A 27902-nucleotide genomic window follows, 5' to 3' on the forward strand; every position below is an offset into this window, starting at 1 on the left:
ACACAGAGCACCCCAACCTTCCCGCTCAGTGCCGGAGGGCATGGACAGCACCTCAACCTCCTCCTTCAATTTAAGGGTGACACAGAGCACCCCAACCTTCCCCCTCAGAGCCGGAGGTCAGCACCCCACGGTCCTCCCTCAATTTAGGGGTGACACAGAGCACCCCAGCCTCCCCCTCAGAGCCGGAGGTCAGCGCCCACTCCCCGCTGGTTTTGGGGCCGTTGGGCCGCACCCACGCCTAGCCCCGCGCCCCCCCTGCCCGCGGGCTGCGCTGGCTGCCCCCGGCTCAGGGAAGTTCGCGCCCCGGGGCCGCGGGTTCGAGCCCCGAGGGGGGCGGCCGGTCCGGGGCCGTGCCGGGGGCGGCTCCCGCCGGTTCTTGCGGGGGGTCCCGGCCGGGCAGCGGCGACCGCGGGCCCAGCGCACATGTGCGGCCGCCCGGCACATGCTCACTGAGCGCGGCGCATGAGCAGAGGCGGCGCGGGGCCATCGGACATCTTGGGCCGCCCCGCACGGAGCGGGCAGCGCCGCCGGTCCCGGGGCGGGAGCAGCCGCCGCCCCCGCGCCGCCCGGCCCGCCCGCCCTGGCGCCGGCTGCCTGCCCCTCCCGCGTTTCCCCCGGGCTGCTCTGAGCATCCCTCCGCCCCTCTTGCATTTGTCTTAATTCTTCTCAGAGACAAGATGGCAACGCCGGCGGCGGTAAACCCTCCCGGTGAGTAGCTGCCGTCTCGCCCCAAGTGGCCCCGCCGCACAACACGCCCCCGCCGCCGGCTCCCCCCGCCCGGCCCGGCGCGGTCCCCACAGCCCCGGGGCGGTCCCGCCGCTGCTCCCGCGGGGCCCCGGGCCGGGCAGAGCCGGGCCAGCGGAGCCGGGAGCCCGTGGGGGTTCCTCGGGACACGCCGCCCCTGTGGCCCCGGCTGCCGGGCTCGGTGCAGCGCTGCAGACGTGAACAGTGGTGCATAAGCATTCCGGGCATGGAGCAGCGGGGACGGGCAGTGCGGAGCCGTGCCTGCCCTGGGCACGAGTAGGAACATTGGCTTTCCCTGCCCCTGGTTTGTCAGCTCCATTGTCGGCTCGTGGAGCCGAAACGGTGCTGAAAATGACCAAGGGCACCTCGGCGTGTGCCCTGTGTTTGTTTCCTTTCCAAAGGATGCAGTCAATATTTGCTGTTAGTACTAGAGCTATTGACTAAGGAAACTTACGAACATTTGCCCATTCAATTTTTTCGCGAGGGAAGAAATTCCCCGACGTTTTGTTATGTGTCTGTGAGATGTAACATCTGTTTTGTTCGGTGCCTGATGGAATAAAGTGAGTTTGGATGAAAGGCCAGAGTAGTATTTTGGAGATGGACTTGGGTCAACGTGGTGTGGATCAACAAGTATCTGACACTGAAAATAATTGGGATGATGGATCTTGCACTGGGCTCAGTACTAAGGAAGAATATTGCTATTAAAGGTCGATTTCAGTTTTACTTGTTTTAATTTGTGCTTGTATTGTGTCATTTTTTGTAGACTCAGATTGAGTTCTGACAATTAAAGGCTTGCTTGAGTAAATGCCAACTAATGTTTAAAACTTGTTCATTAGATTAAATCCTGCTGTAGTTGGTAGTGTGGTTGTCATGCTGAAAGTAAATATTATGATATAAACAATGAATTTGGTTCAATAAGTGCCAGTACAGTAAGCAGAAACTGATATTTGTCAGTCAGAGTAGGTTTTAATATCAGAATTCTACATATTAAATGAAAATTAATATTTAAGAGAAGGTTATGAAATTAATACAGTTTAGCTCTCAGGGTACCATCATAACAGAGATTTTCACTGAATGTACTCAGTGAAATCACTTTTGCAGACAGAGGAGGGTACAAACAGCATTTTTTGACTTGGGTTTGGTTTGCCATCCTCCTGTCTGCTTTCCAAGCTGCACACTGAAGGAACAGCCCTGTCCGCTTAGAGGCCAGTGCTGAAACTGCTGAGTTACAGCAGAGCCCGGGGCACCTTTGGCACCACCTCTGTACCCACCTGCCTGAGGCTGAACCCCCAAAAAGATGTGGTTGCAGGAGGCACAGCCTGCATGGACTGCTCCTAACTGAGTAGGGCTTCACCATTGTTCTCCTGTGACCACTTGGTGAATTGAGGGATTGTAATGGGATTCTTGAGGAAACATAAAGAAAAGAGGAAAGAAGGGCCAAGTGTGTTGCCTGTGTGCATCTCTGTGCATGTGACACCGTGAAGGTTGACCTGCAGTGTAGTCCTCAAACTCTCTGAAGCACAGATTGCTGATCCATGGGAAGGTTAAGGAAGTGTGTTGGTTTCCTGAAGGGAAACTAGATCACCTTCTGCAAGGCTGAGGTTACAGAGCATCGCTCTGCTCCTGTCTGGGCAGCTGGAGCAGGGCTGAGCTGAAAGACAAATTTATTAATGATCCTCCCACGTTTTCTGTGCTTGAGAAGTGTTGTTGTCAGACACTGGGGTGAAGTCAAAGTGGGGAGCTGTGAGGAAAGGAGACCCTTGATCTGTAGCACAGTGCTGCCTTTGCTCTACCACGGACAGCAGAAGATACAGCTGTGTGAAATACCTGCACTTGTAAAAAAACTTTTAAAAATCATAATTTGTTGCTGTTCTTTTTTTGTTGGTTTTTTTTGGTTTTTTTTAGTAAGTAACTGCAAAGCAATGCAGAGAAACAGTCAAAATCTGTAGTGAAATTATTTTAATCCTGTTGTTTTCTCTTGGGGACAGATCCTCAGCTGCAGTAAGATGAAAGTAGCCCTATTAGTATTGGTGAAGCTGTGCCACCTTGTGCCAGTTGACTTTCTGATCTGCAATGTTAGGGGAGCACAATAGAGGATTAACTTGTTAAGCATCTTTAATGATGATTAGAAATTACAATATGATTAAATTTTTATTAAGCAATTGTCTGGGGTTCTAATAACAGTTGGTAATTTAGGCAGGACATTAACTTGCAGATACCACAATACAAATACATGTGGTTTTAGTCATATTCTAGATAGTGGAATGGGGATTAGCAGAGAGAGAAAAGCTGGGTGTTCTCTAACCATGTGAAAGTCTTTCAGTTTGGGATCTCCTGCTGCAGACCCATGCAGTGCTCTGTAGTAGCATCTTCTCTGTTGTGTGAGGTGCAGATTTATCCTTTTTCCCACTGATCTTTTTTTAATGGAGGGTTTCACTTAGGGAAGTTCATAGAAGTGGGAGCAGTTTGCATCCTTTCCCACCTGAGGCTCACAGGAGCTGCAGTGTCAGGGACCAAATTTGTGGTGGCTGTGTTAGATGTACACTGATGGCTCTTTTTGGTGAGGGTGCATAGCTGCAGCTGGGCATCGCCCTGGCACAGCTGAGGGGCTGTGTGGGAGAAGCTGCTTCCTCTTGCTGCAGGCTCAGCCTTGGAACGGGTCTGGCTGGGAGTGCTGGGTTGGTTTCTCGTACTCTGGGTGACAAACTGAAGTGTGAAACAATACAGGTGTGTGGGAAGCTCATCTGCATTGGCACAAAGCATCACAGTTAATTTATTTCCTCCTGAAATAAGATTGGCATATTAAATGGGATTTAAGAACAAAAAAGCTGTGGAGGTGTTACAAGCATTTTGTATATTACTGCTTGCAGCAGAGTAACTTAGTGCCATGTCTGTTTTAAATGTGTTATTTTTGGAATGCAAACTTTGTCCATAACTGTTGCTGCTTTGGGTCCAGATTTTACTTAACTTGAAGTGGTGATTCTTGTATTAGCCAGGGTGGGATGAAAACATAAAATTCTTCATGAGTTTAGACATTTTTTTTCCTGAGACATCAGCTGGTTTTTGGTGATGAGTTCCAGTCTGGCTCAGTCTGCTGGGTGAGCAGCAACTTTCTGCTGTGGTCAGGTGATGAGAAATGAACTGAAAGGCATCCTTTCAGTTCTTCCCACTGAGGTACCCCTGAATGGAAGGTACTACACACAGATGTATTGCCAAAATGCCATGAATTCAAAAGTCAAGTCAAGAGAAATCATGAGATTTTTCAGTTTATCTAGAGTTCCCTTAGAGGGAAGATCCCACAGGATGCATTTTTTGTGATGTTTTACAATTTTATAAATCCTTAGGGTTGTATTTTTATATTTAATTGGAAAAAAAAAAAAGTTGTTCATGAACTGAGTTGTTCATGTAATCCCTGGAGCTCCTTTTAGTGATTTCTTTTTAAGCAGAGAGCCCCAAATACAAAGGTATGGAGAACACATCCTCCAAAGGGCATCTACTAGAAGTGTGTAGAGAGAGATGTTGTGATAATGGAGAGAGGAGTTGCTGGGGCTTAGGACATTACTGCTGCAACCACAGCAGCTCATGAGGGGTCCTTTCAGCCCATGGCTAATCCAAAATATAAAAAATTGGCATTTTAACTTAAAGAAATACTATTAAATAAGCTCTCTCTGCTTTCAGTTTGTAATGAGTTATCAGCAAATTTTCTGCCATATTCATGAAAACTTGTAAGCCCTGCATCTGGGCTCTTGGTTTAGGTCAGTGCATTGGGTTCTGGGAGGTGGTTTTGGGGTTTATCTGTTTGACTTGGGAGTTAAGTGGATAGAAATCATTCTACTATTTGAACTAGATATTCTGAGAACCAAATCATTTGTTACCCAGTCCTGCATTTGGGCTGAAGTTACTAAGATATTAAGTGCTGTGGAAGAATTTTTTTGATGCTGCCCAGCTCATAGTCCCAAAAGGAACTGGCTCTCTGACAATCTGGCCATTCTTTTCTTTAGATTTCAAACAGCTTTGAAACTGATGATTAAAAAAAGAATCTACTTCAGTGTTTTAGATTTCAAAAACATTCAACTCAAAGCTCAAAAGTTGTGTTTTATTGCTGCTGCTCTGCCCTTCATTACAGCACAGACTATCCAGCAAACTAAAAAATCAATTTAACAGCATCCTGGGGAGTAAATGGAGTGTTGTAGTGATGGAGGTTATAATGAGCTCTGATGTTTCTGGTATGCAAAAAAGTAGTCATCATTCTAGGATAAAGTTTAAAAAAAGGGTTTTAAAATTAGAATACTCATTAGCTAATGGGAGGTTTACATTGCAGATCTTTTTCTTCTTGTGTTTTCATAACTCTGGTACTGCAGAATTGGTCCTTAATTCAGTCAAACTGTGGTATGAGATGCCAATGCCTCTTGAATTGTTCTGTGATAATGTTTTGTCCTTCAGGACTGTGTACTGAACAGTAACTGGCATTGAAGAAATGCCATTTTATTTTTATATTTCTAATATATAGGTATAGAGCATACAAAAGATTTAATATCTTCTATCACAAAATAGTTATTTGAAATTTGCATATGTAGCTTGTGGTTAGTTGCAAATATTTTTTTCAATAGAATAATGTTTTCCCATTCCTCTAATAAAAATGCAAAACAAAAGAGATATTGCTGATTTCTGTAATACCATATGGTGTTGCTGATATTTCTTAGCAGTAAGGAAAATTGCAATAGAGATTAGGTAGAAAAGAAAAAAAAAATAGCCTTTTCAAAATAGTCAAGGCAAAATAACCCTGTTGATGTAGTGATTATTGTTATTAAGAGGACAGAAATGGGGCTGTCATTATGAAGATGTATTCAGAGATTATGCTTAAATGGTTGTGAAGATCAGATATGTGTGTCGCTCAGAGTAATTTTGGGGGGCTTACTGCTTCAGAACTGACAAGCAGGAATGGAAAATGTGTTAATTCAGTGCTACCTGCAGAAATTACAATGTTATTAAAATTTGCAGTAGGAAAGAGAAAGAGGGGTCTCGAGTTTAAGAGATGGGAATTTAGATCGCGGCTCTTGGTGAAGATCTCTGGCAGATTTTCCAGTCTAACAAAGTGTCTTTGGCTGGCCAGCAGTGTTTAGAGATGGATGAATCAGCTCAGGATGAGCTGTTCTGTCTGGCCAGCTCTGGGCAGAGCAGAGATGTGTGCAGATACCAACCCCAGCTGCCTCTGGCTGGAGGGCTGTGCTCAATAAACGTTATGTGGGAAAAGAAATCAGCAAATTCAGAGCTGCTCCTTCACCATTCTGCAACTTATTTCATGCAAAACATTGCATTTGCTGGACAACACAGGCAAAAATGTGACATTGCAAAGATTGTGGGTGGGTGCTTGCTCTAGAAGCCATTGGTACAGTTTACTTCTTGCTAACAGTGTTTTCTTTGTTCAGCTCTAAAGCATTTCCTGTCACCCCATCTGTATCAATCATTCTGTCAAGGAGGAAAAGAAAAATTTTATGAGGCTGCATTTGTACATTTTATTTGCCTTCTGATTATAACTCAAGTAAGATAGATGCAAAGAAATAACTTGAGAAAAACAATCCTTCATTATCTTCCATTGTTTCAAATAAAAATCCACATGAAAATTAATAGATGGAATAAACCCCCATGGACCGTGCACTTTCTGTCTGTTCTGGGAAGAACTACTTTGTCACAAAATGTTACAGGATTTTGGCAAGATCTGGTCTTTAATGTGCAGAAATTACGTGGTTTGAAAATGCAGGATGAAATGGAGAATGACAGTTTTTCAGCAAGAGCTGATTCAGAGTTTATTTTGGATAGTCAAAATTTCAAATGGATCTCAGTTTTATTGTTGGCATGGATTAGTGGCCATAGTCATGCGATGTGTGATGAATTAGAAGCTGTTTTCAAGATAGATGTAATTTCCTTTTTTTTGTACCCAAAGCACGCTGGTCTTCCTTGAGCAGGGCCATCTGCACAGGGAGAAAGAGAAATCCTTTCTTTTGGATACTCTACATATTGATGTCTGTTTCTAAACTTTCTGCTTCCTTTTTCTTTTTTGTGAGCATTTGTTTCCATTTTGCTTATCTTTGGTATTTCTGTCCTGTGGTTTCCATCCTTGCTTTTCACACTTAGGTGTCTCTACCTTTCTCACAACTCCTGCAACTCTACTGCATTTTCTCTGTGCTCAGCTTTGTATTGACTTCTCAGTGTTGTTGAAATGTAAATGAATCCTGGCATTGTGCTGGTGCTACTCCCAAGTCTTTCAACAGCTTATGAATTCAGATTTGTTCTGTGGGGAGCATCTGAAGTCCCCCTTAGAGAAAAGTGGTACTTTTTCTGTGCTGCCTCCCTGCAGCCCAGCAGGTACTGGGAGGTGTAATCAGCTGTGTCAAATTAGGAGCCTCTATTAGCTTGCATCTGCCCTGGATGGGTGGTGTTGTTTTGTTCAAGGACAGCTCATAGTATTAATTTCAAATGCTTAGATCTGGGCTGCTGCAGGTTTTTCTCATCTAAATGTCAACTGCATGTGACAAGTAGAATAATATAAAATAATTGTAATTTTTTCTCTAATCAAGCAAAAGGGGTGTTGAATTGTTTAATTACTGGCTTTGCCAGCATGCAGATGGAAAGGCTTTTCAGGTAAGTTGCTTATACAAAATGCCTAAAATGGATAGCAATTAACAACTGGCTCTTCATTGGTATGTTAATTATGCTGCCATTTGTCCTGGTGCCTGTCGTTCTTTAAATGCTCAGTTACACTGAAGTGAAGCGTTCACTTCCTGGCAAACACAGAATGTATCAGAACAGTTTGACTCTCAGATATATGCAAATATTTTATGGGAAGAGGCATGCCAGTAAATCACTGAGCTGCAAAGAACAAAAACACTGCATATTTGTATTCCTCAGAGGTAAAAGCAAAGGAACCTGTGTGTCTGAGGAACCTGCAAGCCTGATTTTGAAAAATTATCTCTAATACTTTCCCAGTACTAACCCAGAGCACAATTCCATGCAAATAGGTGGTTTTAGGCACTTTGTTACTGCTGGCTGTTCCTATTAGTGAAGCTAGGTGGACATCTGGGTGCTGTTAAATGCCCTTGAAATGCATATATTTTAAAACTGTATTGCTTGTAATATCTGGATGGAAAATTTGAACTGAACTGGAAGTGTTTTTAGAACTTTGGATAGAACTAATTATTTTGAATGCAAGAAGAGTTAAAATAACTTGTGCAGTAGTCTCAGATTTTCTTCAATTTACTGTTAAATTCTTTTGAGAACAGAGATTGTTTTCTCCTTTCTGGACTGTGCTTTGCAGAGTGCATCCCCAGTCTGAACATCCTATTGCAGTAAGTAAAAACAGGCTGTGTCTGGTATGTCTGCAACTCATCCAGTAGTGTCCTGAAGAGGGCCAGGCTGCTGAACTTATGTGGCAAGTTTGCTGTGACCAGCCAGTGAGTATGAGGCTGGTATTTTAATCTGCTGAGCTTCTGCCACATGGAAAGTGGTTAATCAGCCCAGCACACAGGGACCCTCACACCTGGCAGAAGTCAGCCCCTGAAATGAGGTGCTGATTGTAACAGTAGCTGTGGGAAGTGGATTATAGCCATAAAATTAGCTATTAAAAGGCACTAGCTACTGTGTGTCACTGCCCTCTGCATCATGTTCCATCCCTTCATGGGCAAAAAATTGTATGCTGTTAGTACTGCCAGGCCATGCCTGAGCTGGATTTCCATTGTGTTGTGTCCAGTGAAGTTGCTAGCAAAGTTCCTAGCTCAATTTTGAGCCCAGCTTTAAACACTTAAAGTAGTGATAGCTAGGAAAGCTTGGTTTGAAATGATGAATTCTTGTGTTCCCAGTCACTGAGAGGTGGCTCATTTAGCATCAGTCCATGGAGTTTGCCTTCTGGTCAGTCTCTTGGCCACTCCTGTGAGTCATATTTATGTCACAGTATTTGGGACACCAGTGTTTTCCTTGGATTTAATTTATTTTTTCGAAGCATCTTAAAGAGATACCCTGGCCCCCTGCATCTAGATGTCTCACCCTGAAAATGTTTTGCACTTTCTGTAATAAGTAGTGGTTTGACCAATAGAAGAAAAAGGCTGTATAATTAAAACTTTCTTTTATTGTAATGAGATTTTCAGTGTAGGACTATAATGGCAAATTATTGGAGCTATGTCAGGATTTCATTGTTTCAGAGATAAGAGTTCCTCTGCTAGGTTTTTTATGTTTTCATCTAAAATATTTCTGGTTTAAGGGAAAAAAACAAAACGTTTATATGGTGTGCAATAAGGTTTGTGGGAACAGCAGTTGCAGTGGTTTTTTTGCTTACTCTAGTGAAGGTTTGAAATATGCATTTTCATTGTTGAAATTGAAGTAAATGACTGATCACTATGAAAAGCATAGGAGCCTTTTAAAGCCCTCTTATGAGGACTGGAAAATTGTCCTCATTTTCTAGCTGCATCTCCAGCAAAGGGGACAGTGGACTGCTGGAATTAAGAATGTCTTAAGAGAGCATAACAATCTTCCCCAAATGCCAAGTGTTGAGGCCTACAGGATCCAAATTTCCCAGTTTTCCAAAACAAGTTCTTAAAAATGTGTAATGTCTCTTGTGGATTTTCTGCCATCTGTGAGTTAGGGTTGGTCCAAGGGAAACTATTTATCTGGAACTGGATTCTCACTAACAACAAAACGTTCTAGATCAGACTACATGGAACCCCTTCCAAAAATAGCCCATTACAGACACTATAAAATTAAGTGTTAAATTTCCATTATAGATACTTACAGAATAAGACAGCAATAGGGAATTTTCTTCCTTCTTTGTGAAGTACTTGGGTGTATATGAGTCTTTGGGCTTCTTGTAGTTTATTCATACTTGAGACTTGGTTCTTGAATGATCACAGATGTTGGGTTGTTTTTCTTGTAAGTAAAACCTGAGTGTTCCTGGACTTTCTGTACTCTCTGAGCTGTTTCTGATACACTCAATGAACATGTGCCTTTCTGAAATGTATTAGTCTTTTGCTTAAATATATCTTGGTACTCTTTCACTTTTCAGACAAGCTAACATTATACATTTCCTAAGTGTTTCCTGACTCAAGACTTAATCATATTTTGTTTTAGTGGTGTTCTCCTTCTGCTTCAGAACTCTCTGGTTCTGAACTGTAAATGGAACTGAGGCTTATAATGGTCTTTAATGTTTTAGGGGAAGCTGCCAGTCTCAATATCTTTGCTCTCCAAAGTGTTCCCTTTTGTCACCTGTGTTTCTCCCTCCAGGTTTCATGCATGTTTTAAAAAAAGGAGGCACATAAATATGTAAATAATGTTTGAGGTTAGGCAGTTGTGGGACGGAATGAAATCTTAGTGCTGCTGTACAACAGCTGAATTAAAAGGTGTGTGGTTTTACTTGTTGGCATTTTGGTTGAGTACTATCAGCTGGAGATGTGTGAGTGGGTGGAAAGAACAGTAACGTGGAGTTCATGCTGAATTATGTTTTGCTGGAGGAAAGGCATTCATTAGTCTCATAGCTGGCACATGCCTCTTTATTCCTCCTCTAAAGTAGTATCTGACGACTTTGATGAAAAGGTTGATATGACATTAAGGAATTGGTTCTGCCTCATCTACTGATGTGCAAAAACCTTTCTGCCCTTGGCAGAGCTGAGTGAGACATGGGCAACATGCCAATCCTCACTTTGCTCTAGGAAGGGCACGCATGTGGTAAATGGTTCAGGGTTTGAGGAGCCTTGGCTCCATCTCTGAGTTTTACATGTGGAGTTAATGATGGTGGATCCAAGCTTGGCTCTGGGGTTCATCGTGTCTCCACCCACTCCCCTCTCTGGGTTTTTCAGGATGGTCCTAAGGACAAAATACTCTTTCGTCATTGCTAAATTTAAAATGAATATGGTAATTAGGAATAAGAATTTCAGAGATCAGTAAATTGTTGCTGTGCAGGAAGATTCCTGGCTGCTGTACCCTGGCTGCACATTTCTCATGTATCACTGACTGCCCCATGTCTGAGAATCGACCAGGGCAAGAAGGCAGGCTCGTGGTACAGCCCTGGACAGGGTGCAAGTTCACTACAGGCTTTCTACTGAATCACTGACAAATAACATTCACATGCCACAATTAAGTCATCTGACTTCTGTTTTCATTTATCTTACCACTGGTTTGCAAGTCCTGTTTGGAAGACCGTGTAATTTGAGATGCTTTTTTCATATGTATTAATTGTAAAAATGACATATTTGTAACATGCCTATGCTGGGACAAGCAGAGAATGTGTTTCATTGTGATGTACTAATTGATAACATTTTATTAATAGACTTTTATTTCAACAATGTTTATGTTGGATTAGCGAAACATTTTCCTCCCTTTGGGAAGAAACAGAGAGAGAAAAAGGAAAATATACAGCTTCTTTCTCTCTGGAAACAGCAGTTATTATTTATTCCAGGCACATGAATAACCATTATTTTGTATTTTCTTCACAAAGTAGGTAGGATATTTGGATAATGTGCTTTTTAAGTGTATTGGCAGAATGTACACATGATAGATAGTTATTTCAGTGCTGAACTAGCAACAATCCACTGGCTTTAAAGTATTAATATAGGTTTTACAACTTGCATCGTGTTGTCTTATGGTTGCTTTTGACACTTAAATTTGCTTTTGAAAATGCATTAGTTTATTCTTATCCAGTTACAGTTTGTATTAAGATTGAGAGCAAAATGTACATTGCTTCATACACCAAAGAGATGATCAAACTATATGAAAAACACAGTTGCACTGAGTGAAAATTATGAGATAGTTTTCAAGTGTTCGTTGTGCATTTGCAAGTTTAAATTTAAAAGCAGGAGAATGTGTTATATGGGGGTATTTGGTTAGTGGGTTAATTCAAACTGCTCTTTAAATCAAATCAGTGAGCTGTCCCTGGAAGTAAATACATTTTCAAAAATGAAATAATGATTCTTTCTAATGTTGAAATGTAAGGATAAAGTATTTGTAGTGATTTCCTGGTAAATGCATGTGGCTGCCACTGGTTGTTTGCTTTGCTGTGTGGAGTCCCTCTAGTAGCTGGAACCTGATTGCCAGGTTTGGAATTCAGAATAATCTTGTGTGTCCTGTGTACTTGCCTGTGCTGCTCTTCAGTCAGCAAATAGCAAAGCTAAAACCTTACTTTGGTCAATATTTACAGACAAACAATCAGCTTGTTTTTTGACAAACATCCAGTTTGTTTACAGTGAGGGTTTTTTCAGTATCATTCTTCACTTCTGCATTTGATGTATGCACAGAACTGTCTGTATGCTTTTGGGAACAAGTGGCTTGTAATGGATGTCAAATCATGTTTAATGTGAATATGGGGACACAGAAAAATAATGCTTTGTTGTTATATGCTTTTTTTATTGTTTTGTGGTTCACTGGTAGAATATCCAGCAAATCTTGTATTCTGTAATTCTGAAAAAGCAAGTAAGAGCATGGCTGTTACTGCTGATCACTTCAGAAAGTCTAGCACAGCCTACCTGGAAACAGCATTTTCTTTTATGTTAAAACTGGTAATTTTAAAAAGAAAGCATGGCATTCAGTTTTAGGAAATCTGTTCAGGAAGTAGCTCTGGGAAGAAGTTAAGCAGAAAAAAAGTGCTCCAAAATTCATAAGAAATTCTTGGGAGTGTAGGAAACTTAAAGTAGCACTAAGGAATATTCTGAAGCAGAGCTTTTTAGTATTTTGTATTTTCTACATGCCTATGAAGGTTTCCCTTATGCCATAACATTGGGGTGTGCCATTTGGAATATTTGTAGGAATGAAAAATTCTAGAAAGCAACAACAACAACAGCAAATGCTGTTTTGAGCACCCAAAAGCTTGTGAACTTTTTTTTTTTTTGGTTGTTATTTGCAGACATGAGAGATATAATATGTGAAATTACCTAAAAGAAATAATGTTATAAAAACCATTTAGTGAAGTAAGGGGGCAGTGAAAAGTAGAAAAATCACTAAGACCTTTATTTGAAATGTTGCTGGTTTTTTGGTTGCAGAAAAATTCAGGGTTTGGGAAACTCATCTGCAAGGAGGAGGGTAACTGCTGGTGTGGGTTGTTGTATCAGATAAGGTAAGACATCAGATGTTCTGAAGGTTGTCCTTTTTGGGAGGTTAAACTGGACACATCCAGGTTGGTGCCAAGTGAACATTGTGGGATCACTGCTGCGCCCTTTTCAGGTGGCTTTTCGAGATTCAGTTCAGTTTGAATCTGGAATTTTCGTAGCCATATCCCTCTTCCATGGTCTGAAGGCTGGACCACAGTATTTTGTAAACTGAGCAAGGAAAAATGATGAGAAATAATGGCTGTTCACTTGTGCACCTGTTTGAGTCACGTTTTTTGATCCTTCTTGCTACTATGGGAAAGTAAGGATGGCTGTTTCCTTCAGTCTTTAGAGAAAAAAAATAAAAGAAATTTTAATCACAAAATCTCCTTTGACTTAGAGGAATTTCAGGCAGGCATAAAATGAACTGAGGATTTACAATGCTCAGGCTCAGGCTGAGTTTTTGAAAGGAGTTAAATGTGAGTTTTTTCCCCTGCAGTTTTTAGGCAGAAAACAGAATTAGAAATCGTGAGAAAAGAAAGAAGTACTGAACCACACCCTATTTTTAAAATTTGTTTTTGACCAATGCTGATATTCTTTTTGAGGTGTTTCACATAAAAATTCTTATTCTTAGTAATGAATTGGGGTGTGAAAACACCTGAAAGGCCAATTAATTATCATAACATCAAATAAGCATCATTTGCTTGTTGATCAGGCAGAACTGAAGTCATTAGTGCTATCAATAGAATGCTGTTTAATGAAAACAATAGCATCCTGATTACCCAACAGTGCCCAAGGACACTGTAAATTTACTGATAATTAAGTATTTGGTAACCCAAGTTGCTGTTCTGAATGAAATTTAAAATTAACAGACCCTTCTGAGGCACACTTAAAAACCTTTGTAATAAATAATAAAGGCATTTGAAGGACACGACTCAGTAATTTTCAGTGGATAATTTGAATCAGAGTGCTGCACAATTTCCACCTTTGTCGCTGGGCTGTGTTGCTCCCCAGCTTTCCGCAGCGGATGGGGAGTGAGTGAAGGTCTCGGTGTGGTGTGGTGGGAGCAGCACCGAGATCTCCGCCCGTGGCCACAGCGGGGCTTGCAGGGCAGCTCTTGGGCCAGCCCGGAGCGGTGCTGCTGGCTTTGCTGGCATGGAGTGGAGTTTGACAGTCGCCAGTCCCTCCGAAGGAGGAGGTACGAAGCCTTCGTGGTCTTCCTCACCAGCTGCGGGTGACTGCAGAGATCCCGGCTGGGGACTGCCCCGGGCTCTGTTGTAGGCGGGGCAGGGACGGGATAACGCCTCTCTTCTGGTCTGGCTCCATGCGTTTCCAGATTTCTGCATTCAGGATAAATTATATAGCTGCTTGCACCTGTGAGCTTAGAGCAGTGCTCAGTGAGAATTAGTTATAAGAATATTTTTGTGAAATAATTGTAAGAGGAGAGCTGCAATTTATTAATTCGCTTGAACGTTTCTGCTCATTATTTAAGAAATATGTTGTCGAATTTCTTTGAATGTGAACCAAAAGTTATAGTCATAAATACTGCCTCTCATGCTCAGGAAATCTGATGGCTGATTTCTTCTGTAATTAACAGAAAATACGGACAAATGATGTTGGCAATGACTTTCATGTGAATTCTATGCATTTCTGGTTAGAGGAAAAAATGAAATAGTTGAGAGAAGACATTGGATTCCTGGGGAAGCTAGGCTGCCCCTGATCTGCATTTAGTTAAAATCCATTCTGGTGAATGTTCTGGACAGATTTATTACCAATTAGCTTTATTTCTTTGCATTTATACAGCTATTGACTATGTTTTATGTAGCTGATAGGAGTTTAGAGTGCTGTCATCTTGTTATGATGTAAACTCTGGAGAGCCATGGTATTGATCTCAGTTTTATTTCTTATTTATACCATTGCAAGTATTTCATTAGAAGCTTCAAAATAATTTCCACAATTTGGCAGTTGAACCTGTACATGAGCAAAATAGATTTGTGATCAAGCACTGAAAATGCTTGAAATATAAACCAGCTTCTCTTGCTGGAAAATAATTGCTAGATAGATAGTAAGAAGCCAGACTACCTGATAGAGGATTGTGGAAATATTATTTTTAAATAAATAGTTTGAAGCTGAGTGAACAAAAATGAAGCTTCAAAGGATGACATAGTGCAAATAAACTATTGAGTAGTTACTGCTATTATTTCTTTATCATAAAACAGTTATGTAGGAATTTATAAAAGGAAATTTCCTTGAAATATTTTTTTGATGATTATAGAAGAAGGAAAGGAAACGAGATGAGCTTAGAAAGAACAAATAGCAGTGATGGTATAAAATTAATAATCAGTGATCCAGAGCAAGGGCATACAATGGAAAATGCTTGGTTTTATGGTTAATGAAATAAAGTAATAACAGTAATTGGATAATTTCCTATCTTTTGTACCTTTGTAGAAGAAACAGACTTAAGAAATGCTACTTCTGCTGCTCCTGATGTGAAAATATGCTGTCTTGTCCTGAAAGTAAATTTTTTTAAGCCCAGCATATCTTTTCTAGCAGTGACCAAAAGCAGATGCTCGAAGGAGTATAAGATCAGAGTAACCATGTGTGGTGCTTCCCTAGCTGCTGTCCCACCCTCCAGCCAGCCAGTGATGTTTGTTTCTTAGAGCTCAGTGAATTTCTTTTCCACAGTTTTAGATAGGCACTACATAAATCCTATATAGGTTTTTTTTGGCATCCACAGCTGCCCATTGTAGGGAGTTTGGGGCATCCAGAGGTAGTTGTGATTGGTCAGGAAAGCTTGGCAAAAACAGTAAGGGTGAGGGAAGGTAAGAAGGATGAGAAGGAGGAAGTTGTGGGATGGTGTGACAGTGGCTGAAATGCTTTGACGTGGCCTTTGAGGAGTGCAGTGGCTTGGGGTGGCACCCGAGAGGGGGCAAGCAATGCAGTGGGAGAAGGAATCCAGGCTTAACTCTTCTGGTATTTATATTTATACATATATGTATATATGTATGTAAATATATATCTATAGGTCTGTGTGTATATATATATATATATATGTATGTGTGTGTGTATGTATGTATGTATATGTGGTCATGAGAGAGGCCAGCAAAAATTGGCTGCTTTGCAAGGCAGGAGATGAGGAGTGGTTGGGTGAGAGGGCTTTTCTTTCTGTGTAGACAGGAGTCCAGTCTCAATAAATCTTAAGAATGTAGAGGCAGATATGACAAAACACATCCATAACTGAAATTACAGTATAACTGATAGTGTGGCCGTGTGGGTTATTTTTTTTTTAAACTTGCATTTGCCAAGTGGGTAAATCTCAATTTGTTCTCTTTGCTTATTTACTAAGCAACAAATTTTACCAGGCCCTTGTAACAATTAGTGATAATCATGTGGACAGGGCTGTATGCAGGTGTTTTGCCTAATTCAGGATTATTGTGCCTGGCTTTGGTGTAGCTTTAGCTGGTCTTCAGCTTCCACTTTACCTCCTGATGTTTTACTGGATGAAATACAGCAAGTGTTCTATTTTAAAAAGGGAAAAATTGTCCTGTACATGAATTTCTAATTGAGTGCCAACCAAAACAAGATAAATGAAACAGACTTGTTAAATGAAGAATTAATGGACTGAGCATGATCTGTGTCTGAGAAACTTGAAAGAAAGTCCTTGGAGTTTATTATTTTTTCCTCATGTTTGTTTGCCCAGGCTGGGTATGTGCTTGCACAGTTTGAGTTCATTAATGGGTCAGCTGTAGGCAGCTGTACATAACAGAACAGCCATATATGCCATTTGCTAGGTCTGATGCTCAGTAAAAAGTATGGAAAATAACACTGAATGTTACCTTCTGTTTCTTGCACATAACTTATAATTATGCAGTTACTTTTGGCAAATACAAAATGTCAGAGAAGCAGGGAGCATCACCATTCATTTCAAATGGAAATGATGCATAGTTTGGGGAGCTTTGTTTTTTGGTGATTTGCTTGGCACTTTTGCCACATGTCAGTAAGATCAGCCAAAGTAATGTCAATAAAACCAGGGCACATTAATGCAGAGACAATCAAGTGTGGAATTATATTGTATGATTGCATTATCATGTCTGTAGTTGCTGAAGATGAGGTAGGGTCACATTCAGACACCTTAAATGGTCCTGCTGCTGTTGTCTGCTGTTTTACTGTGACCCTTCATGTAAGCTAAGCACCTGCCTCTCTCCTTTTAATGATGTTTACATCAGTCCTGGAGCAGCCTTTCCAAGTCAGATTTTCATTCTCTCTGTAAACTGGTCTTTCAGTAGCTGCCCTACTTCCCTGCCCGATTTGCATGTGCACTTTCCCACTTGTAACTATTTATATCTGAGACATTTGCCAAGTGTTGGAGGCTCAGGTTGTGTTATCAATGTGAGTCTACCTCAGGTCCTTGGATTTGCTTCTGGCTCACTCCTTCATGCACTTCCAGACTTAGGATTTAGGAAGTACTTTTCTTCTAATGTGTCAGTCCATCATAATCATGGTGGAGACCTGGCTGCTCTTCTGCTTGAGTTAGAGCCCCACTTCTGCAAGGGGAAGGATTATCAAATTTTAAGAGGCAGGCCAAGTGCTTATGTTCAGGCCAGTTTTCACCTTCATTCTGCAGTGCAGATACAAGCCTTGTTTTAATTCTGAGAGGGTTTCTTGTTTTTCCAGTACTAGAGAGGTGCTTTCAGAACAGGAGCCATTAAGGCTTCTTTTTTAACCTTTGCTCCCTGTTCTGAATTTCAGCAACCTCTCTTGAGGTAAATGGTCATAGTTTGGCAGGACTTGTCAGCAGTTGGATGCATTGGCTTATTAAAGAGAGTACAAGGAATAGTTCACCTCAGTCAGAGGCTGAAGAGGTCAAGAAGAGATAACACGGAATTATTAATAAGAAGTGGAAAAATGGCCAGGGGAAAATGCAGGGGCATAAGGTGCAATGTCATTTGTCAGGAAGATAGGAGGAATGAAGAAGCAGCTATCTTTTCCATTGTTCCCAGCCTAACTTTAAGTAGGCAAGTGCATCTTCTGTCTGTTGCTTCAAGTTCAAGGTTTAGTCCATAACATCTTCTGCAGTCGGTGCAGAGGTGTGACTGCTGTCTTCTTCTGGATAGTGCTGATTGATTCTGAGTTTATTCATTTATATGGGTTGTGTTGATCATTTAGCCAGTGAATATGATTGTGGTCCACATCCTTTCCTTATTCCGCAATGTCTTTGTAAATTTTTGTGCCTTGACCACAGGGTAGATATGGATGAATGGAATTACCAGCGTGACTGGACTGAATAAGGTGATTAACATGAAAATTGGAAATTAAAATAAGAAGTGCTGTCAAAATAACATTCAAAATCAGCTGGTAATGTATGAAATATTTTTTGGCTTTACAGATGATAAGATTGATGTTTCCACAGTGGGGTTTTTGGGTACTGTGGTTTCTACATTGCATATCTAATTATGGGTGCTTCAGAGGATCCTGGTTTTGAGTGTTGGCTGCTCATCCTGCAGTGATTGATCTCACATTGTCCCTCAAGCTGAGCACTTGGAGCAAGAATTCCCCTAAAGTAGACCAAAAGTCTCTTTTGTCACAGTTTACTTCCCATTCTTTGTCTGCATCCCACCTTCTTTTGCACATGCACGTGGTGCTGTTGAGCTGTGGGGCACACCAAAGGGTGCGGATTGCAGTGAGATCCCAGGACATCCCACATGGATGGCTTGTGTGAACACAGCAGTCAAGTGTGGGGGTACCAGAGAGGGTTTCACCTCTTTGACTTCAAAACTTGCTCTTGCAGTCTACTGGTGGGGCATATGGTACCAGTCTTTGACTTCAAATCTTGCTCTTCCAGTCTGCTCAGGTGTGTCACTGGCGCTGCATCTCCTGCAGTGTCACAGCAGAGGTAACTGGGTTTGGCCTCTGGAACACCAGTTAGGCCACTCTCTAAAATGCTTGGTCCCAGTCTCTGCTGAGAACAGACAGTGCCCCTTCAACTGAGCAGCTCAATTTTACCATCTCCCCCCCTTAGAGTGTGCTTAACATTCACCTGTGATGCAGGCAGAGGATAAAGCTCTGATCTTCATTTTGAAAAAGAGAACGTTTCTCTAGCAACTGCTCACCGTATGCCCTAATTTATCTTCAAGATTAGGGGTGGGCCCCCCTCACACCCCAAAGCACAGGGCATTGTGGTGGAGGGGAAAGTTTTTAGTTAATTAGGATTTTTATATTATTCCTGTCTCAGTAGCTCTTTCCAGAACCTAAATGGTTAAAGTAGAAAATGTTAGTAATTTTGCTGCAAATAAATTGATCAGTATGCAAGACGGTTGTCACCGGCTGAATCATGGTCCACAGTTAAGGTAAACAGATCTGTGATGACATTTTCTGAGCAGAATACCAATGCTGCTACATTTCTTCCCAGAGGTTTCTGACTCTTCTTATATGCGGATAAAATTTCTCTCCAAGAAGGTTTTGTTCACAGCAAAGAAATAGCATCTTTGTAAGAGTCTTCCTTAAAGGTGGGATTTCTTGTTTTTTGTGATTTATTTGTAATTGTAATTCTGTCGAGAGCATGGCAAGGAATGTTTTTGCTTTTCTGCATATCCTCTCTGTACAGTAGATGTTTTTGATGTGAAGTCTATTTAAAGTGTCTGGCAATGGAATGCAAGTAAAACAGTATTAACAGAGTTATCAGGAACAATGAAAATGGGGTTTCTTTTTTATATTCTTTGAGAGTGAGCTCTGTTTTATAATCTCTGTAGTTAATACATAAAAGCAATGCCTAAATATACAGCTAGATTTTTAGCATTAGTGTTTCTGTGAAATATTTTTGACTACATGATGGCTTCGTATTTTTGTTGGCACATTCTAAAGTAAGAGCTATGATATAGTTTATTCTTAAATGTCTCTGTGCTAGGCAGAAAATCCCCCTTGCAATTGACTGCAATCAAAACCATTTAGCTGAGATGCATCTAACTCCCATATGACTTCAGGGTGATGAAAAATACAGTTTCTAAAGAAGTTTTTGAAATCTGCTTTCTGAGAATATTTAAAAGAACATTTTGAAATCACTCTGTACGATGCTGTTGGTGGGATTGGGAGCATTCATAATTCTGTGTTTAGCCTTAGATCCACGTTTACTTGGAGTGATTGACATCTCAGCCATTCTGTGGATTAGTGGCTGGAATCTGTCGCATTTGTATTGATAAAAGTAGAATTTCCTCTCGTTTAGTTAGATGTTGGTACCTGCCTTTAGTTGTGTTTTTTACAGTAGATGCTGAAGGATAAAGGAGCCCTGTGGAGAGCATGCTCAGTGGTACCTGGCACGGAATAGCAAACCTGGAGCTGGTCCTCACAGCTAATGTCAGGGATTCAAAGTCTCTGGGAGTCAGCAAAACCATTTCTCCAGTAGACTTTGGGTTTAAACCTGGCCCTGTCCATGTCTGCTGTATTTAGGCAAGGGAGTATAGCTGAAAATAGTGTAATCAACAGGACCTTTTGTAACATAGACTTAGGAAGTCTTGTCATGCACAGCGTTCCAAAGCTCCCCAGCAGGATGCATGGCTGTGGTTTGTGGAGAGGAGCAGAGCAGGGGCCACCATCTCCAGAGCTGTGTGATGCTCCCTGTGAGGACACCTGGCCAAGAGCTGCCCTTCTCTGGGGGATACCTCAGCAAGTCACATATCTGTGTCAGAAAAAGTCAGAGCTGCATTTCATGCAGTGGATCTGGGGTGGGGCTCAAGATTTAAAGTTTGGGTTTGAGAGCTGTGGTTTAATAATTTCCTAGCAAAAAAGAGAAGTCCAGGTTCATCCTGGCGTGCTGCACTTGTCAGTAATTCTTGCTCTGATTGGGGTTCTCGTGCACTTTCATGGTATCATTGTGCAGCATTTAGGTTGCTCTTTGTGCTTTGCTTTGTGAAGTGCACAGCAGCTGTTTCTTTTGCAGATCTATGTAAGAGCTTGAGACAAACATGGATTTTTGGGGGAATAAATCCCTGTATTTTATCCCAGTATTTTAATGTGCATTTGCAAGTTATCTTTTATTTTAGAAACATCTGTGAATATTTTGGGGTCGACCTAAATGCGGCACTGAAGTAAAGTGTAATGCCCAAACTTTGAATGTCCAGCAGTGAAATTAAGTCTGGACAGAAATTGAGGGACTAATTCTGCTTTTACATTGTTCCTGGATTAATGTGCTCCTCAGGGATCCCCAAGATGAACATAAATATTAGTGGCAGGATCTGGCCTGCTCCCAGACATGACAGTGATAAGACAAGAGCTGTAAAGTGTTGTCCAGCTGGAGGAATGTTCACCAAAGATTGCCAGTGTTGTGCTGGGTTTTGTTCTAATAACATTTCTGTGTTCTTTGGCAGATCTCTACGAACTCTGTAACCTCCAAATGAAACACTCCATGCATTTTTTCAGCAAAAAAATTATTTCTATTTGACACTAACAAACACTTTTTAAAGATTATGAAGCAATTTGTTCAGAACTCTGCCTTGATGGTTACAGATGATTTTCATGAATGTTCAGCTTGACTTGTTTCACTTCCTGAGAATTATGTTTGTGCTTTCATTTTGAGTAGAGTAACCAACACTTGTTTATTTCCATTGGCAGAAGGGAAGCCCATTCTTTGAAAATTCAGTCTCAGAAAGAGAACACCTTGTTTCCCAACACTTGTTGCTGATGAAACACTTCTGTGAGCATCAGTCTTAATGTGTATCTGGACATGGGTTTAGATAAGCCTGAAAAAATGATCTTTATGATTGTTGACTCAGCATGGCTTTTTGTTGTTTTTGTTTGTTTTTTATATATATCTGTAACCAACTTGATGCTGCAGGTCTGGGCTTCCAACAGAGTGACTGGGACTGCCCCAAATTTATGTGACTCTAAAGAATTGTGACCTACTCTTAAGACTTTCTTACATTATTTTTTTCTTTTGGTCTGTGTCTGATGCATGCTCCTTTTTTTGTTTTGTTTATGCTAATAGGCTTCTTGGAATGCTTCTCTACCATAGTATTTCTATCTGAGACTCCAGTTTATGAGTGCCATTTTTTCTTCTCTCTCTTGTTTTCTTTCCAGAGCATACATAGACAGGTAACTTCACAGATGTTTAGTCAGAGAAGCAGCTGATTGCTCCATCAGATTTTGCTTTTGGCTCTGCCTTCCCAGGTTGGCTCTTGGTTTTGAGATAAGATGTCAACATTTTTACTTTTCTCACCAGGCATGTTTTATAAATGTAAAAATATCATCAAGATCTTCTTCTTTTTTATATTCTCATGAATGAGTAGAGCTGAAAGTAGTTTGGGAAGCACTTCAGATCCCTTCCTTCTTCTATCCATATGTTCTTGCAGCCTTCAGCTCTTGTGAGTTAAGTTCTCACAGACATGACCTATTGTTTACATTTCTGCACAGCCATCCAACTTAGAGCTCCCAGCTGGCTGCAGCTGAGCCCTGAGATCACTTTGTCATCTGTGTCCCTGGAGTCCTCTTGTCCTCTGGTGTCACTGTTGGAGCACCAGGGTAGTGTGTGAGGAGCTCCACTGCTGCCCTGCCTGGGTCAGGTTCAGGGTGTTCCATGCTCCATGGTGCTGTTCCCTTGGAGTTGCTTTCTTTGCTGTGTGGCTTGAAAGAGACCAAAGCCTCTTGGTTTCTCCATCAGCAGAACTCTTAATTCTGTTGTTTCAGGAGAGAGAGCCTGGAAAGCTGACTGCTTTTCTCAGCAGTGTATGTGCACCTTGAGCATCTCACGAGAGCTGCAATAGCTCTCACTGTGGGTGATGTCTCTGACATGGGAAGCTCTGAAAAGGAAGGGTAAATTGGGTGTCTTACACACTGATACATGTGCAGATCTGTCACAACTTCATAGTGCTGCAGAATGGAAAGTCTTGTGATTTGAAGGGCCTGAGCCTTTCCTCCCTCTTAGCTAAGCTTTCATGTGGCTGAGTGTCAATGCATCCTCTGATGAATTTTTTTTTTCTTCTTGCACTCATATTTTGGAAATGGAAATTTTTGAAGACCTCCTTCTAGAGCACAATGAGCTTGGTTTCATTCTCCCAGGACTGTGAAGACATATCTGAAGGCTGACTTGTCTATGAACTTACTTTCTGTATTACACTGTCTTTGTTGTGCATGCAATTCTGTAGAATCAAGATACCTACACAGTAATTCTTAGCTTATACCATGATAGACACATGATCTGTTTGTTGTAAAATGCTTTCTTTCACATGTTTTTGGACACTGACATAACTGAACCTCTGGTTTGGGCATTCCTTTTACTCTTTTTTCCGTCTTTATAAAAAATACACAGTTCTGTTTGTACTTCCTACTTGAATCTTGATAGCTGCCCTTGCCTCTCATATTTTCATACATGTAAGGCTGAAAATAAGTGCAGAAAAACAACTCATTCTGCCTATCCACAACCACCTAAATTGGACAATGATCAAAACTATCTGTCTACGTCTCCTTGACTTGTCAAGGGTGAGAGCAAGGGCTCTACAGAGATTTGCTCAACCTGTTTTGGATGCACCTCTAAGCACGGAATGCATACAGGAGAGCAAGGGGGCTTTGTTTCCTTTTTTTGGTGAGCTGTAAGGTTACCTTAAACAATTAGTTGTGTCTTTTGGATGCAACCCTTGGTGTGTTTTTTCATCATCTTTGGTTTAGATTGAGGAAAATGAGGTTGCAAGAGTTTCTCATCACAGTACAGTATTGTTCTTACTCTTAAAATATTGCTCAGAGATCATCTGAAATTGTCTTACAGCTACTACTTTAAGAAAATCTGATCTCCTTGATGATCTGTACTGAAATGTGTTTCTGAGTGACGGGGACACTTTGCAGGTAGATTTATTATGGTTTTTACCATCTGCTTTAATAAATGAGTGAGCAGAGCATTTCAGAATGCCCTTCGGTTCTACCCACGAGAGATGAGTTTGAATGTTCTGAGTGAATTATGGGCATTAGACAGCTAAGGGTACTTATTCTGGAAACAGTGATTTACCAGTTGTTTGCATGCTGATGCTTTTATTTGTCTGCAGATATGCTAATGTGCATAAATGTTGTGTTTCCACATAGCTGCAGCTTTAGCCACTGTGGACCTTTCTGTGGTGTGGGGGCATAGGCAGCAAGTCTCATTGTTTGGCCTTGCAGACTTTGTTAAAAAATATTGGATTGCTCTGTTGCTTTTTAGTTGAAAAGGAGTTAATAAAACTAAATGTACTAGAAGAAATCCATGAAATCAGTGAACAGATAAAATGTTATTATTTGAAATGCATAATGTTGTATAATGGATGTGTATAAAGTGTGGCAGAGATGGAAGTGCTCTCCAGACATAATGAAAGAACATGGATTCCTGTTTCCATAATTGAAGTTATTTCATACTTATCTGTTGGGGAAAAAATAGCAGGATTTTTTAAACAGATTTGCTTTCCATTAGTAATTATATTTAGCTGTAGCTCCAGATACCTTGCCAAGTTGTTTTTTTTTTGAAGTTGGAAGGAAGATGCATTTTCTTTCAAGATAATTAAATGTTTTGACTGTAGATTTTTCCTCCAGAGTGAATAAAGTATATGTGCATTAGAAAAAAGTTTTAATTGCTCATATAGTTTTTAAAGAGTTATACAGAGGAAAAACATTCTTAATTCCATGCTTAATATGGGATAGAAGAAAAGAGTATAAATATGTTATATTCCACTTTCCTTTTTTGAAGTGTAATGAACTGTTATTAATAGACTTTAGAAATACTTGCCATTAGCAGTCTGAAAACCATTGCATAAGGTGAGCTTTTGCAGTGTCTCACATCAGAGTTTTGAGGTTTGATTAAACCTGTGGCTATACCTTGAGCCCTGGCAGAGGGATGAATATCAGCCTGGATTTTGGGCTCAATTCTGCTCTGCAAGACACACACAGAAATGCAGGAAGCCTTTGAACTCTTCCAAGTTCACTCTGGCCCTCTGAATGCCTCCAGAATATAAATAATAAAAACCAGAATCACCTGATAATTCATCTCTGCTCTCAGCTCTTGGCCTCTCTGGCATACTGAGTTTTTGAACTTTTATTTTTCTTGGTACCCAGGTACCAAGAAAATGATCTGCAGCTTCATTTGCCTTGGGGATTTGGCTCTGCATTTCTCTACAAGGCTTTAACTGATGTAGAAGGTTGTTGGCCTTCATATGACAGCCTCTTTGAGACTTGAAATGAGAACCATTAGGTCAGTGGAATTACAGAGATACCTACCTGCAATTCTCTCTGTCTCCTGGGCACTGTAAGGTCTCTTGACCTAGCTGGGCTTTTTGTAAAGGATCTGTGAACCTGCTGGGTTTTAGTAGAGAACTTTACTTCTCTTTAGAAATCAAAAGGAAAGCTTTCTCTGTTTGTTTTGGGAAGGGCCTGTCTCTAATGTTGTCAGCAGAGGTTTCTCCTGTAAGGTAATGGATTAAGGGATTTCTCCCACCTCTTCCCCTACCTGTGCCTTACAGAAATGGCCTCAGATATTCCTGGCTCGGTGGCCTTGCCAGTGGCTCCCATGGCAAGTGGACAAGTGAGGATGGCAGGATCCATGCCTTCCAGAGGAGGAAAGCGTCGCTCTGGGTAAGCCATCTCCTTTTTTTCAGGTCTGGAACTGGAAATTACCTGCATTAGAAAACTCAAAATGCACCTGGATACATGTGTGTATTTATTATGTAATGTTATATTTATGTAAGCTGCATTATGACATTAGTCACTGATGTTTTGTTTTTCTCTTCAATGCATCTGTTCTTCCTGCAAGATCAAACTTGCTGATAAGCATATGGCTTGTTGTTTGGCTTGTTTCAAAAGATTTTCAGGTTTGGCAAAGCATCCAGAAAGGAGTTTGGATCCCATGGCTGCTGTAGATATAATGAATGCATATTGCCTATATCTGTTTAATCTTACAGTGATTTATCAAGTGAAAAAAGGTAGCAAGATTGCACGTGAGGACTTACTGAACTTCATCTGAAGGTTACACTTGGAAGCATTTAAAGAGAGGCTTGTCAAAGATCTTTTCTTTATAGTTCCAGGTACAGAGATAGCATGAGAGCCTACTCTTCAGAGATTGTGGACCACGATATTCTAGGTCTCACTGGAAGCAGCCCAGTCTTCCTCTGGGAGAAGGGCCTGAATCAAATTCAGCCCTTACACAAGCTTGAGGGCTCTGCTAAAGAAGAAAATTTGTTTTATCTAGTGTCAGAGGCTGATGTGGTGTAGGGGTAGTTGCCCACATCAGATTGCTCTGTGACAACTCATAGTAACTCTCTGTGTTAAAAGAAAAGTATAGCAAGAGCTTGAGAAGAACAGAAAACTACTCCTCTAGTGTTAACAACTCCCTCCTGTTTTTATCAAAGGTTGATCACAAATAGTCATGGTCTTTGGATGATGCTTTCTCAGAGATAACTGATCTGAGTCTCTTCAAAAGAGATTGATTAGTCTTATGTTTAGTCCTAAATCAGGCAGTGGTGGGGCTTAACAGGATCAACAGTGTGAGTGAAATCTTCACTGGTGATCACCTAAGGAGGGAATTATTCCTTGCAAGAGCTGCTCTAGGGATTGTTCACCAAGGTATGTTGCCAGTTCTGTGTGTCTGCTCCAGTAACAGGGCTGGAGTCCCAATCTTGGAGTGAATTAACAAGAGGGAAGGTTGACCTTGCCTCGAATGCAGAGCGAGGTTGGTGTGATGGAACACTCTGGATGGGTGTTCTGAGGGATGTTCCTTTGGGCAGAACACTTTGAATATCTCCCCCCACTGAGTGCCCTTCTTATGCTGAGCTAACTGTATGAAATTGGTTTGAGAAACTCCTAAAATCTCTTTGACAGGTATCACATTTTTGTTTTCAAGCTGCTCAATGATAAAACCTTTTTAAACTTGCTCTCAAAAGAAAAGACAAAGCATTAACATCTTTTCATTGCTACCTAACATAGATAAGGTTTTGTACTTGAGTTGCAGGATATTTGATCTCTTTTTTGATCACAAACCATGTCAGCTCTGAATATCAGTTTGCAATTTACTGTTGCCAAGGTTTGATGCTGCTGACTGTGAAATATTCTGACATTAAATACTGACTTGATATTAATTGAAATGCTTTAACTGTTGAATTTTAAGTATTGTCATCTATTTGTGAGAAGGTGAAGTGAGGGGAGGGTGGGAGGAACATAAAATCAAATTATTTTAAATGTCTTTAACATGTTAATTCACTGAGTAAATTAGTATAGATTCACATTTATACCTGGATCATGTTATTTCATCTGTGCACCATAGCTCTGAACTAATTGCCTTTCTCCAAGCCTGAGCTGAGAGTGCTTTTTTTTATTATTATTATTATTGTTATAATTTTTTTTAATGTTCCCACTGTGTTTATTCAGACCTTGAGGGAAAGAATGCCTGCTGTGTCTAATTCCTCTGAGCTTCTCTTTGAACAAAGTTGCAGCTAACACTTGGTCCTTTCTCTGCTGTTCTGGTGATACATCTCGGTACACCTCAGTCCTTGGGCATTTTAGGAGTGTTCTGTGCCTAACATAAAGGAGTGGAGCTAGCATACACAGCCAGCTTTCCCAGTTTTGGTTATCTCTGAAAATTGTTTCTTTTTTCATAATTGCTGATGCAAGCTGGCAGAATAATTGCTGTGTGGACTTGAATGTAGATGAGTTTAAACTCATTGGCTGTCCAGAAAGTGTTTCTGCCATGTCGGCATTTGGCTTCGTTGAGAGCTTGGAAAAATATTTTTCCTTTCTATAAATTATACCAACTACTTCACAGAAAAAAGTGACAGCATAAGATAATGCACTGCAGTGGTCAGTGACTATCTTAGATCAATGCACCCTCAGCTCTTTATTTAATGTGGTTTTAATTCAGGCTTTGCTGTATTAGAGGATAAGGGGCTTTTTCACCTTGCTGGGCTGTCTGTACTTGGGCAGGGAGGGTTGGGGATTTTTGGATGAGCTGGTTTCAGTTGCATTGGTTTTGTTTTGGTTCATGGTGTAGTCTTGCCTTTTCTCTGAACCAAAACTATCAAAACCTGGGGAAAAGAGACCTCACTCCACCATTCTACCCCTCAATATTGTGCTCAATAAAAGGCTCGAATACAGATCCCCATC

General features: G+C 41.0%; 1 protein-coding gene across 4 annotated transcripts in view; it reads left to right on the top strand.

Moving 5' to 3' along the window:
* The first annotated feature begins 470 nt into the window (after positions 1 to 470).
* ARNT2 (aryl hydrocarbon receptor nuclear translocator 2) overlaps positions 471 to 27902 on the top strand; it is a 95809-nt gene continuing 68377 nt past the window's right edge. The window contains exons 1-2 of one of the 4 annotated variants that reach the window (XM_077185446.1): positions 471 to 708; positions 25271 to 25382. In XM_077185446.1, coding sequence (XP_077041561.1) covers positions 678 to 708; positions 25271 to 25382 — 143 coding nt within the window. In that variant the 5' untranslated portion in view covers positions 471 to 677. The other 3 variants (XM_077185444.1, XM_077185445.1, XM_054642015.2) reach the window with 3 other exon arrangements.

Source organism: Agelaius phoeniceus, chromosome 13 (genome assembly GCF_051311805.1).
Source record: "Agelaius phoeniceus isolate bAgePho1 chromosome 13, bAgePho1.hap1, whole genome shotgun sequence".
NCBI classification, from domain to species: Eukaryota; Metazoa; Chordata; class Aves; order Passeriformes; family Icteridae; genus Agelaius; species Agelaius phoeniceus.